Source organism: Sabethes cyaneus, chromosome 2 (genome assembly GCF_943734655.1).
Source record: "Sabethes cyaneus chromosome 2, idSabCyanKW18_F2, whole genome shotgun sequence".
Taxonomy (NCBI): domain Eukaryota; kingdom Metazoa; phylum Arthropoda; class Insecta; order Diptera; family Culicidae; genus Sabethes; species Sabethes cyaneus.
Genome location: NC_071354.1, coordinates 134,327,207 through 134,340,169, shown reverse-complemented (window position 1 = coordinate 134,340,169; position 12,963 = coordinate 134,327,207). Strand labels below are relative to the sequence as shown.

General features: G+C 38.9%; 1 protein-coding gene across 1 annotated transcript; it reads left to right on the top strand.

Moving 5' to 3' along the window:
- The first annotated feature begins 476 nt into the window (after nt 1-476).
- Nucleotides 477-1,950, top strand: LOC128736988 (prostaglandin E synthase 2). The gene is made up of 3 exons (XM_053831512.1): nt 477-957; nt 1,017-1,354; nt 1,425-1,950. Exons 1-3 carry the CDS (start codon nt 616-618, stop codon nt 1,888-1,890), a joined length of 1,146 nt encoding a protein of 381 aa, XP_053687487.1. The 5' UTR covers nt 477-615; the 3' UTR covers nt 1,891-1,950.
- The last annotated feature ends 11,013 nt before the right edge of the window (nt 1,951-12,963 follow it).

Here is a 12,963-nt window from a genome sequence, read left to right as displayed (position 1 = left end):
GGCAGTTTCTGTACACTGATACCAAATGAAGATAGAATTAACAAAAGGGCGAATGTCGCAAGCGTAAACAAACCGAGTGAGGGTTGATTTCCCTATGCTGGTCCAGCAAAAAGTAACTCACCCGGTTTGTTTACATTTGCGACATTCGCCCTTTTGTTAATTCTATCTAGAAATCGTTGGCTTTAGTTTCCGCGTATCTCTTACTGTGAGTATTTCTACATTTGACGTTCGTTTCACACCCCTGGTCAAAAGTAAGTCCAATCGAACAGGAGATTAACTGTAGTAAAATTATCATGAAAAAGAATTACATATCCAGATTTTATAAAAGTTATTTATTCCAAATGTCTGTTGATCACAGAATAATCTGTGCGTGCAGCAACACTGACAGACGCAGCTGCATTGTTGCTAGTTTATTTGTTTCAGACGGCGACTCTCTAAGGCTCTCTAACGATACCCATTGAAAATTGAAACGTTTCGTAATGATCCTGGGTGTCCGGCTGTGGCGGATTTGTTTTGGTTTTGTCGATTTGTGATAATTCTTTGATCCGTAAAATTTTAATGAAGTTTTAATTGGTTAAAACCGCTTAGACGTGAGGCTAGAGCATATTTCACATAATGGCAGCATACCGTTTATCCTGGGTTGGCCAAAGGCTATTTCGGTCTACATCTCAGAGCATACCATTTCGTTTCGCATCCTCCTCTGTAAACCAATCAAGTGGCACTTTTCGTCTTGCGATGAAAGGGATTGTTTTTGGTGCTTTGATTGGAACTGGCTGGTCTAGTTATAATTACTTCGTGGGAAAGCCTACGGACCATATGATCGATGAAAAGACCGGTCCAAAATATTTGGATTCCTTCCCGGAAGTAAAAATTACAAGAAGGATCTACAATCCAAAAGATAACAGCGGATTAGAATTGGTACTATTCCAGTTCCAAACTTGCCCGTTCTGTTGTAAGGTAGGTCGGTTTTCTGTATTGATTAACAGCTTTTAGATTTTAGAGAAATTATTTTGAAGGTTCGTGCCTTTCTGGATTATTGTGGTTTAAGCTACTCAGTGGTAGAAGTTGACGCAGTATTAAGACAAGGAATTAAATGGTCCGAAACTAAAAAGGTTCCCACTATGCTTGTCAAAGCGCGAACTGGAAAATATCTGCAGCTGACAGATTCCAGCATGATAGTGTCGGTATTATCCAGTTATTTAAAGGATACAAATCGAGATATTGACGAACTGGTGAAATACTATCCTTCAATTAGCTACGTAAATGACGCTGGAAGAAAAACAAATGATATTATGAATAAATATTTTTTGATGCTACAGGATGCTAAAATACATCAACCACATGGTCCACAAGAGTACGTTTTACCTGAGACGTTTATTCACAACACAAGGCGATTGACTTATGTAAAATAATTTTATTTTTAGTGAAGAACGCAAATGGCGCTCTTGGGCTGATGATCATCTAGTTCATTTGATTTCTCCTAATGTTTATCGGAGTAAAGATGAAGCACTGGAAACTTTTGAATGGTTCTCGGATGTTGGAGAATGGGATGTGCACTTCCCTAGGTGGGAACGAAATATGATGGTGTATGTTGGCGCTTTTGCTATGTGGGCTATCAGCAAACGACTCAAGCAACGCCACCAGCTTACTGACGATGTTCGATCGCACATATATGACGCCTGTGACAAATGGATTGAGGCAATTGAGAAGAAGAAGACTCCCTTTTTAGGTGGGAAAAAACCAAACCTTGCAGATTTGGCGGTTTTTGGAGTACTTAACAGCATGGAAGGATGTCAAGCTTTTAAAGACTGCTTAGATAACACAAAGATCGGCGGTTGGTTCTACGCGGTACGAAAAGAAATAATGGTTAACCGTGGCCATATTGCATAAAATGTATCTAAATTGTGGCAATAAATTAAAATAGCTTCAATACGGCAAGACCTTCTGAAAAAGAATGGGTTTCGAAAATACTTGTAAAAATTCACTTTATGGGCCTTGGCAACGAAATGACATAGTTCAGTGACGGTTAAATCGCGACCTTCGGGCAGTATGCAACGCTTCGAGGTAATCGGTGCGGCCCACAGTGCGTTGAGCCATAGACAAAAATCGTTTTTCACTTTTGTTTAATCGGGTATACTAAGTATTTAGAATTCTTTATAGATGCCTTCTGCTACATAAACAAGTAAACTAATACTAGGGAAAGCGCTACAACTACTATTTCAAACTGTCATGGAATTGATTTTACTTACAAATTTTGCAGAATTGATTTTACTTACAAATTTTGCTTTCATCATCACGCCCGTAAAAGTTTAATAGTTCGTGTAATCAAAATCTTTAAAATGGAAAATAACAATCAAGGTTAGTAGAATAAATTTTGGTTATAGAAGGAATTCATTTTGACCTCACTCCTAAAAAATCGCCCGATAGAAACTACATAGATATTGATCTTAAAAAAAACAGAACTCTAATTTTGATAACTGATTTAAAAAATGCTCCACAGACTTCCAAACTAAAATATATACAGAATGATTGTTCAAAGTGTCTTCTACAAGATCGAACAGGTTTTAGCTGCAACTACTTGTATTTGTAGATCAACATCAAGCACTGATAAATCGTCAAATTTCCGTTGATTCTACTATATTCCGTTATCCTTGTTAGGAGAAACCAATGTTTATGAAGTTTTGTGCTATTTCTGTTCAAAATTTAGTTCAAAGCGAATTTATTTCATATAAGTGAGTAAATGTTTCTTAAAAAAAATTAATAAACTCAATACCGGCTGCCTTTTTTGTGCTTCAAAATGCTTAAGGGGAAACCGAAAGTGGCTCAAAGATGGCTGGATAAATGGCTACCATTCGAAGCATGTATTGTTTTGCGCCTTAAAAATGTATCTGTATTGGCAGAGCACGCTTTCGCCACGTAATCAGTGCTCCCAGCGCTGTTATAATTTACTAAAACTTGTAATTCAATTTATCGATCTGCTATGTACAGGGGCTTGCGATGGGTGCCATGTTTTTGTTGCCAACATCCTCAGCACATCTCAACAAGGTTGGCAGCAAATTTAACTGTCAGACGGGCGCTATTTCCTGCAAATAGCGCCCTTCGTTAAGTCGACTGTCAAACACCGTTCGTTAAGATAGCACCCCGCTGGCTATGTATCAATAAACGCTCAGCAAAACATAATTGCTAATGGAAAATAAATTTTACTGATCATATCGATCATTACGTGTTCATAAAAGCGACCAATGTATAATTAGTTAATGGATATTTGGTTGCGCTCATATTTCGTTGAACTAGCGATTTCCGAAAAAGCAGCAACACAGTATCAAACTTTCGTCACATCAATGAGCTTTTAAAGAGCTTTCAACTTTCGCCGCATCAATGAGCTTAGAGTGAAGTAAACAAACAAAACGCAAAAGCAGGAATCAAAAGCGCAATTCGATGCAAGCGGATTAATTAAACATCCTAGTGATTCTACGCATTATTCAGTTGCTGCTGTTAATTTTGATTGAATCGGAATGCCTTGATAAAGAAAACAAACCCTTTTTCGGGATGTTTGTAGAGTAGAATCAATATATATAGAATGCCAGTGTCGCTGCAGTGCGCGTGATAAACATCACACAATTGAAAATTACGTATTTACACTGTATGCGCTTATGTGTGAGTGATCGATTCGAAACGGGAATCTGATTGTCAAACTAAAAAGGCAACCCAATAAAAAATCCTTCTGCTTTTCCGTTAATCACGTAGGATAAATCACCCGATTTGGTCGTTTTGGGGTATTTCGTCGGCAGGAAAATTTTGTATTGGACAATTTGACAATGTAGTTCCCGTATCCAAAACACGAACCAGCAACATGTTTGCCACCAAAATATCCATGAAACACCAGTGACACTGGCATTCTATATATATTGATTAGAGTGACTATATACAGAGTGGCGACAATGTCAAAATTGGAATGATAATTATCTGTCAGTGTCATTCCAATCGAGCAGACGACCTATCCAACGCGTATGCAGGAAAGAGAAAGAAAAACCTTGGAAAAACCGCATTGCATACATTTGGGATGACTTGGCGCCACTCTGTATATAGTCACTCTAATATTGATTATACTGTTTGTAGTCAGTGCGGTTGGCTGCGGGTCAGCTGCTTATGTTTGCAAGCTCCGCTATTTGACATGTATTACCAATACTAATGCAATCTATACCTATAAAGAAGGATTTCTGTCTGTCTGTCTGTCTGTCTGTCTGTCTGTCTGTCTGTCCGTATGTTCCTTATAGAATCAAAAACTACTGAACCAATCGGCATGAAAATATGCATGTAGAGGTTTTTTGGGGCCAGGAAAGGTTTTAGTGATGGTTAGAAACCCCTCCCCCCACTAAGAGCGGGGGCTCCCATACAAATGAAACACAAATTTCTGCATAACTCGACAACTAATCAAGCAAATAGAACAAAATTTGGCAAGTGGGTGTTTTCGGTGACAAGAATTTGTTCTATGGTAAATTGAGACCCCTCCCCTCTTTATAAGGGGAATTATAACTCCTCTCCTCTTTAAAAGGGGGGGCTTCCATACAAATTTCCTCATAGCTCGAGAACTAATCAAGCAAATGGAACCAAATTTGGCATGTGAAGGTTTTCGAAGGCAAGAATATTTTCTATAGTAAATTAGGACCCCTTCCCACTTTAAGAGGGGGGGTTCCTGTACCAAAGAAACACAATTTTCCTCATAACTGAAGAACTAATCAAGCAAATGGAACAAAATTTGGCATGTGAAAGTTTTCGAGGGCAAGAATATTTTCTATGGTGAATAAGGACCCCTCCCAGCTTTAAGAGGGGGGGGCTCCTATACAAACGAAATACAAATTTCCTCATAACTCGAGAACTAATCAAGCAAATGGAACAAAATTTGGCACGTGGGTGTTTTTGGAGACAAAATTTTTTTTATGATGAATTGGGACCCCTCCCCACTTTAAGAGGGGGGGGGGGCTCACATACAAACGAAATACAAATTTCCTCATAACTCGAGAACTAATCAAGCAAATGGAACCAAATTCTACACGTGGGTGTTTTTGGAGACAAAAATTATTTCTATGATGAACTGGGACCTCTCCTCACTTTAGGAGGGGGGGCTCCTATACAAATGAAATACAAATTTCCTCATAACTCGAGAGCTAATCAAGCAAATGAAACCAAATTTGGCATGCGAAAGTTTTCGAAGGCAAGAATATTTTCTATGGTGAATTAGGACCCCTCCCAACTTTGAGAGGGGGGAGGGGCTCCTATACAAACGAAATACAAATTTCCTCATAACTCGAGAACTAATCAAGCGAATGGAACCAAATTTGGCACGTGGGTGTTTTTGGAGACAAAATTTTTTTCTATGATGAATTGGGACCTCTACCCACTTTAGGAGGGGGGGGGCTCCTATACAAATGAAATTCAAATTTCCTCATAACTCGAGAACTAATCAAGCAAATAGAACCAAATTTGGCATGTGGGTGTTTTCGGTGACAAGAATTTATTCTATGGTAATTTGAGACCCCTCCCCTCTTTATAAGGGGAATTATAACTCCTCTCCCCTTTTAAAGGGGGGGTTTCCATACAAATTTCCTCATAACTCGAGAACTAATAAGCAAATGGAACCAAATTTGGCATGTGAAAGTTTTCGAGGGCAAGAAAATTTTCTATGTTGAATTAGGACCCCTCCTCACTTTAAGAGGAAGGGCTCCTGTACAAATGAAATACCAATTTCCTCATAACTCGAGAACTAATCAAGCAAATGGAACCAAATTTGGCATGTGTGTGTTTTTGGAGACAAAATTTTTTTCTATGATGAATTGGGACCCCTCCCCACTTTAAGTGGGGGGGGGCTCCTATACAAACGAAATACAAATTTCCTTATAACTCGAGAGCTAATCCAGCAAATGGAACCAAATTTGGCATGTAGGTGTTTTTGGAGGCAAGAATTTTTTCTAGGATGAATAAGAACCTCTCCCCACTTTAGGAGGGGGAGCTCCTATACAAATGAAATACAAATTTCCTCATAACTCGAGAACTAATCAAGCAAATAGAACCAAATTTGGCATGTGGGTGTTTTCGGTGACAAGAATTTATTCTATGGTAAATTGAGACCCCTCCCTCTTTATAAGGGGAATTGTAACTCCTCTCCCCTTTAAGAGGGGGGGCTTCCATACAAATTTTCTCATAACTCGAGAACTAATCAAGCAAATGGAACCAAATTTGGCATGTGAAGGTTTTCGATTGCAGGAAAATTTTCTACGGTGAATTAGGACCCCTCCCCACTCTAAGAGGGGGGGCTCCTGTACAAATTAAATACAAATTTCCTCCTAACTCGAGAACTAATCAAGCAAATAGAACAACATTTGGCATGTGGGTGTTTTTTTTGGTGACAAGAATTTATTCTATGGTGAATTGAGACCCCTCCCCTCTTTATAAGAGGAATTATAACTCCTCTCCCCTTTAAGAGAGGGGGCTTCCATACAAATTTCCTCATAACTCGAGAACTAATCAAGCAAATGCAACCAAATTTGGCATGTGAAGGTTTTCGAGAGCAAGAAAATTTTCTATGGTGAATTAGGACCCCTCCCCACTTTAAGAGGAGGGGCTCCTGTACAAATGAAATGCAAATTTCCTCATAACTCGAGAACTAATCAAGCGAAATGAACCAAATTTGGCATATGTGTTTTTGGAGACAATTTTTTTTTCAATGATGAATTGGGACCCCTCCCCACTTTAGGAGGGGGGGTCCTATACAAACGAAATACAAATTTCCTCATAACTCGAGAACTAATCCAGCAAATGGAACCAAATTTGGCGTGTAGGTGTTTTTGGAGGCAAGAATTTTTTCTGTGATGAATTAGGACCTCTTCCCACATTAGGAGGGGGGCTCCAATACAAATGAAATACAAATTTCCCCATAACTCGAGAACTTATCAAGCAAATAGAACCAAATTCGGCATGTGGAGGTTTTTGGAGGCAAAAATATTTTCTACGGTGAATTAGGATCCTTCCACACTTCAAGAGGGGGGGCTACTACCAGACATGTGAAAGCACGCGCCGCTCCGCACGCCGTTCTAAAACATTCTCCTTCGTTGATACGTCACACGTACCCGGTTTCAGTGCACTTCGCCGACTCTCGTACGAACAAATATGACTCCGCACATCAGTGCCAATTTTTTTTGTTAGGTTCGGTTTTATATGTGCTGAGTGGGCACGGTGCGGCACCGAGCGAAGAACCGACGGCCGAGCACCCCACTCACACTCTGATTTTTTTTCTTTCTGTCGTGCTATCTGTGCTGCGCACTTATCTACATCGAAAACATTCTGTACCTACATTTCGTTTAGCGAATAATATGGGCATGAAAGTAAAAATGATGAAAGTAGGATAGCTTATAACGCGCATGGGACATGCAGGTTATTCTCAGTGAACTTGTGAACAGTGTTAACGCATTTTATCAACCTGTCAAACAAACGTTTTTCCTGTTATTGGACAAACACACGTTTTCGAGTTGTAATATTTCGCGAGTGTAAGAATGGCTAGTACATCGAAATCTGGATCCGGACGAGTTTCGTCTTTATCGAAAGAAGCAACAGAAGCAATTAAAAACGCTTTTTTGCAAGAAGAAGGGAATTCCAAGTGCAAATTTTGTGGAAATCAGTTGAAAGTCGACAAATTGAGCAATTTAAAACGACATTTGCAAAGTTTGCACCAGCGAGAGTACGCGGAACTACTAGCAGTAACCTCCTCCCAAACCGAAGCACCTGAGATGCGAATAATTCCTGCTGTACCAGTTACAATAGATCGAAACTTCCTCACACAGTGTTGTGTCAAGATGGTAACTGCAGGAGGACTTCCGTTTCGTGTCTTGGAACAGCCTGGCATGGCAGAATTGATAAATATTTTGGGTTCAGCCTTAAACGTTAAAATTAATCGCTTCAATATTGTTGATGATGTCTCTTTAACAGTAGAAGCCTTCAGAAAAAGAATTGTTGATGAGCTCAGAGGACAGTTTATTTCTGTTAAACTGGATGCTGCAACAAGAAAAGGACGGAGTGTTTTGGCCGTATGTATCCAGTTTCTGCGAGGAGGAAAATTTGTGCTAAGAACACTGGCTGTCTATGACCTTAACGTAGCGCACACTGCTGAAGTAATAAAAGGAGAGATAATACGTGTACTAGCTAATTTCGACGTTGACATTAGTCAAATCTACGCGATCACCACAGATAATGGTGCCAATTTCTTGAAGGCAACACGACTTTTGCACGATGTACAGCGAAATTCCGAAATACCAATTGACTACGATATAAATTTTAACGATGAGGAAGTCAGTTTTACCGATGGGATAGATCAATTAGAAATTGACAACCATGAAGGAGCTTCAGAAGAGGAAAATGCGCTGAATGTAATTTCTATCGCTATTGTCGATAGCATAAGATGTGCCGCACATACACTTCAATTGTGCGTATACGATACAGTTAAAACCCTGAAACTAAAAGAAAAATTGGTTAAAGTTAGAGCATTGGTTAAACAGTTACGCACCAAGCGGTAAGTGAATAAAAAGCAAGCCGTTTGTTCCGCTATTTTTTTGCAAATGAGCTGAAGGGTTCTCAATTTCCCGAAATTTCATGTATAAAGAGGGCATTATTTGTAGATTTAATATAAAAAAGCAATGGTAAAGAATCCATATACTATGGCCATACCCAATACTTCATATAATATTGGAACCCTTGGCCTAAAAGTGCCCATTACCTTATTTCTTTTGCAGTTACCGAAAATTGTTCGAACGAGGTCAGGTTCCCGTACCCAAACTGGATTGTGAAACCAGGTGGAATTCTGCTCATTCAATGCTGGTTCATTTGATGACTCATAAAGTTTTCATCACCGAGCTGGTGGACGAAAACAGTGACCTGATAATAACTTCTGAAGATTGGATCTTTATAGAGACATTTGTCGACGCATTCAATCCGGTCTACTCTGCAACACTTCGATTACAAAATGAATCAGTTACAATGGGAGATCTATATCTCATTTGGTTAGAATGTTCGCTTCTTGTTAAGGAGTTATCCGATAACTACATCGCGGTTGCACTAGTTACATCGATGGAAAAGCGTCAAGCTTTTATATTCGAAAATAGATGTTTCCTTGCTGCTGTATATTTCGATCCGCGGATCAATTATGCCGGCTCAGACTTTCTCACTGATGAAAATAAACAGGTGGCTATCGAGCAAATTATGAATCTGTGGGAAAAAATTCGTCTTAAGGATACCGCAGAGGCTTCTTTGCTAGAAGAAAGTAATCAGATCGCTTTAAATGTGTCGTCCCCGTCTGTAAGCCGCGTGGAAGCTATGCTACGAAAAAATCAGAGGGGTTGTGTACAAGACACGACCGCATATATAGGTGACGCAGAACTACGTAAGTCTCTTTGTAGTGATAGTAGCATGTATTCATGCTTGTAATCATTCGATTCTTCCTGTATACATACTATATGCGACATATATACATGCTACATGCGTTGTATGTAACATTTATCAAAGTAGTAACATTGCATATGTTCAATTCTCAAAAGATTGTGCATTTGAAAACCACTTAACAAAATCAAGAACACAAACTGTTACTTTATCAACAGGACATCGTTTCACTACACTTCTAATGAAACGGCAAGCATGCGTATTCATATAGAGTCGTATTATAACCGAACACTACAGCTATAGCACATTTTTCCAACACAGATATCAAATTCGACTAGGTTTAATCGTCTCGCAGTAAAGAATTTGCAATCTGTTGGGGCAGTGAACTTGTGTCATTTTTTCTGGCATACTTCCCTAACACAGACATCAAATTGGACTAGGTTTGATCGCGTTCGCAAGAAATCTGTTGGCACGAGGGGGCTTTAACAATCTTTCTGGCATACTTCCCAAGCAAGGACATCAAAATGGTCTAGGTTTAACCGCGGTGATAAGAAATCTTGTTGAAATGAGGGAACTTCGTCACTTGTTTTGGCTTACTTCCCAAGCACAGATATCAAATTGATATAGGTTTAGATCATCGTAAAGAATCTTCTAACCAATCACGAAGCGAGAATTCTGGTAAAACACAGGTTCAGTATTTTCAATTTTTCAATAGTTCAACATCAAGAATCCATAGTTTTCTTCATTTGGGTCAATTCTTAGAATATTTTCCGATCGATTGATGTAAGAATATTGAAAATCGATCGGAAAACCGCTGAGCTATTAGCGCTCAAAACCTTTCATTTTTCGTGACGCTCGCATTTTTCGATTTTTTGGAATTACACCCTATCTCAAAACTTGCCGTAAGACGTAGTCCTACGTCAAAAAGCACTCACAGCAAGACTATGGGCGACAAGCCATTGAAAGGAAATTGAAAGAACTCGCATTTCAACCACGGATATCAGCAGATAGTAATGTGTTGGAGTTTTGGGAACGACAGAGGAATAGTGAGCCGCAGATGTACAAATTGGCGCAAGTCGCTCTTAGCGTCCCGTGTACACAGGTCTCAGCCGAACGCGCGTTCAGTGCGCTTGGCCTAATTCTTACAGATCGAAGACTCAATTTGAGTGAAAAAATGTTAGCTGATGTTTTATTTGTTAAACTGAACAGTGACCTTTTCGATCAAGTCGAGATCGACTATACAAAGAAAAACAATTAAAAGTTTTTTAATATTAATATGAGAATAAAAATGTTGACATTATAGTTTCCCCAATACTCGTGTGCAATAAACTGTATAACTGTAGTATGTTCGTTTTTATTTCGAGATTAAATTCGAATTTGGCAACAAATTCTTATCGACTATATTGCCAAAATAGAAATCCCACTGTACCTATGCTTATATTTGTGCACCGATTTTATCCGTATGTTATGACTTGTTCCTTTCCGAAAAATTGTAGACCCGTATTATTTTTATTTTATTAAAAAATCATCATTAGCCTTGAGACTTTTTTATCTTATTCTATATTTCTTATTAATACCAACACAGCCACAATTCATTAGCCTTGAGACTTTTTTAAAACTAAAACTTTTGGATATCAGAACTGATTTCAAAGATCGTGGTGTTAAATAAATAGATAGAGTTTCAAAATAATAACTAGTGAATTGCAATTGAGAAGTTTTAAAAAATTGCGAAACTATGCTAAATGTCTCTTTCTGTCATTCTGTGAAGACCAAAAAAATCCCAGTTACTTGAAAGAATTTTTGAAAGCTTACAATTTTTAAATTTTAAATGCGGCTGCGAAGATAATAAAGGGCCAAGTCTTAGAAAGACGTTTAAGCCCAAGGCTTTGCTTTTTTGCGAATCATTGCGAATACATAACGGGCTTCTACATAACTAATGGATAAACCAAAAAATCTCGAAATTATTACAGATTAAAATCAGACTTTTATTGATTACATAAACACCGTTTCACTGACAGACTTTTATTGATTGATTTTTATTGATCGTAACACCGTTTCCCTGACAAAGTTGCAGGGTTATGATTTAAACTGCATAATCTGTTGACATAGTGCATGTAAAACTTTGATCTTAGAAGCCCAACATCTTCCAATGTCAACTTAATAATGACGATAACACACAGACGAGCATGTAGCCCAAATATAAATTCAGCAAACCTATTATGCGTCGTACAAATCATCATCATACTAATTCCTTTGACAACGAATATGATACGGTATGATGGAAAATATTATATTATGCTCAATACTTTAATGAATGAATTTTTAAATTTCGCACATTGAATATTCCGGAACAAAACACAATCTGATGCTTTGTATAGACGAATTAAAAATTAGTTTAAAAAAACTGTTCTTGAATCGAAAAATTAACTTGTTTCGAAATGTTTCCCTATATCACAATAATCATTACATCAAATTAAAATCATGTCAATACCGCACATTCATTAAGCATTATTCGGACGATGTCAGACGCGAGCAAAAGATGTGTGGACAGTGGAACAACATCTAACCGAAAATTCTTACTGAGCAGCAGCAGCCGATATGGAACACCAATACGGCATTGTATAAGGCACCCGCTACCGTTCATAAGTTTTTACCGTATCGCATCAAGCAGTTATTTAGGTTCTTTTAGTTTGCGAGCGAAACAGTGTCAGCTAATACCAGCCGGCAGGCCGGCACTTGCTAGAGCCCGGCTAGAGCAAGGGGCCCGAACGTCCTGACAACTCAGTCACGTACACCGAATATGAACCCGAATGAGGAAGAAAGTAAAGAACGAAATCAAGCAAGCCGTCATGCGGCCCGTCGTTAGCACCGTGCTCGCTGGTGCCTACCCGAAGGCAAGGCACTTCGATCGGGTTTTCGCGTTGTCGGGGAGCGTGCCGGTATGTAGCAACGCCAGTGCGTTCTATTATCGAAAGCACCCATTGCCGTGCGTATGAGGACGGGTGGCAACCGTGTCGCACCGGACGGTGTTTATAACAAGTCTGGCTACTACACAAATGAAATACAAATTTCCTCATAATTCGAGAACTAATCAAGCAAATGGAACAATATTTGGCATGTGTGTGTTTTTGGAGGCAACCATTTTTCCCATTATGAATTAGGACTTCTTACCTTTTTAGGAGGGGGGGGGGGCTCCCATTCAAACGAAATACAAATTTGCTGATAACTTTAGAACTAATCAAGCAAATGGAACCAAATTTGGCATGTGAGAGTTTTAGATGGCAGAATTTTTTTTCTGTGGTGTATTACTACCCCTTTCCCTTTTAAGAGGGTGGGCTCCCATACAAATGAAATACAAATTTCCTTATAATTTGAGTACTAATCAAGCAAATGGAACCAAATTTAGCATGTAGGAGATTTTTGAGTCTTGAATTTATTTTATGATAGTTAAAGACCTCTCACCCCTGTGGTAGGGGGATTGAAATGGGGTTCGGATGGCCGCAGAGAAACCGGGAAAACGGATTTTAATAATCGAAA

Coding starts and splice junctions, on each gene's coding strand:
- LOC128736988 (XM_053831512.1), top strand. CDS start 616: ATGGCAGCATACCGTTTATCCTGGGTTGGCCAAAGGCTATTTCGGTCT. Junction 958..1,016: donor CTTGCCCGTTCTGTTGTAAG/GTAGGTCGGTTT, acceptor ATTATTTTGAAG/GTTCGTGCCTTTCTGGATTA. Junction 1,355..1,424: donor CAACCACATGGTCCACAAGA/GTACGTTTTACC, acceptor TTTTATTTTTAG/TGAAGAACGCAAATGGCGCT.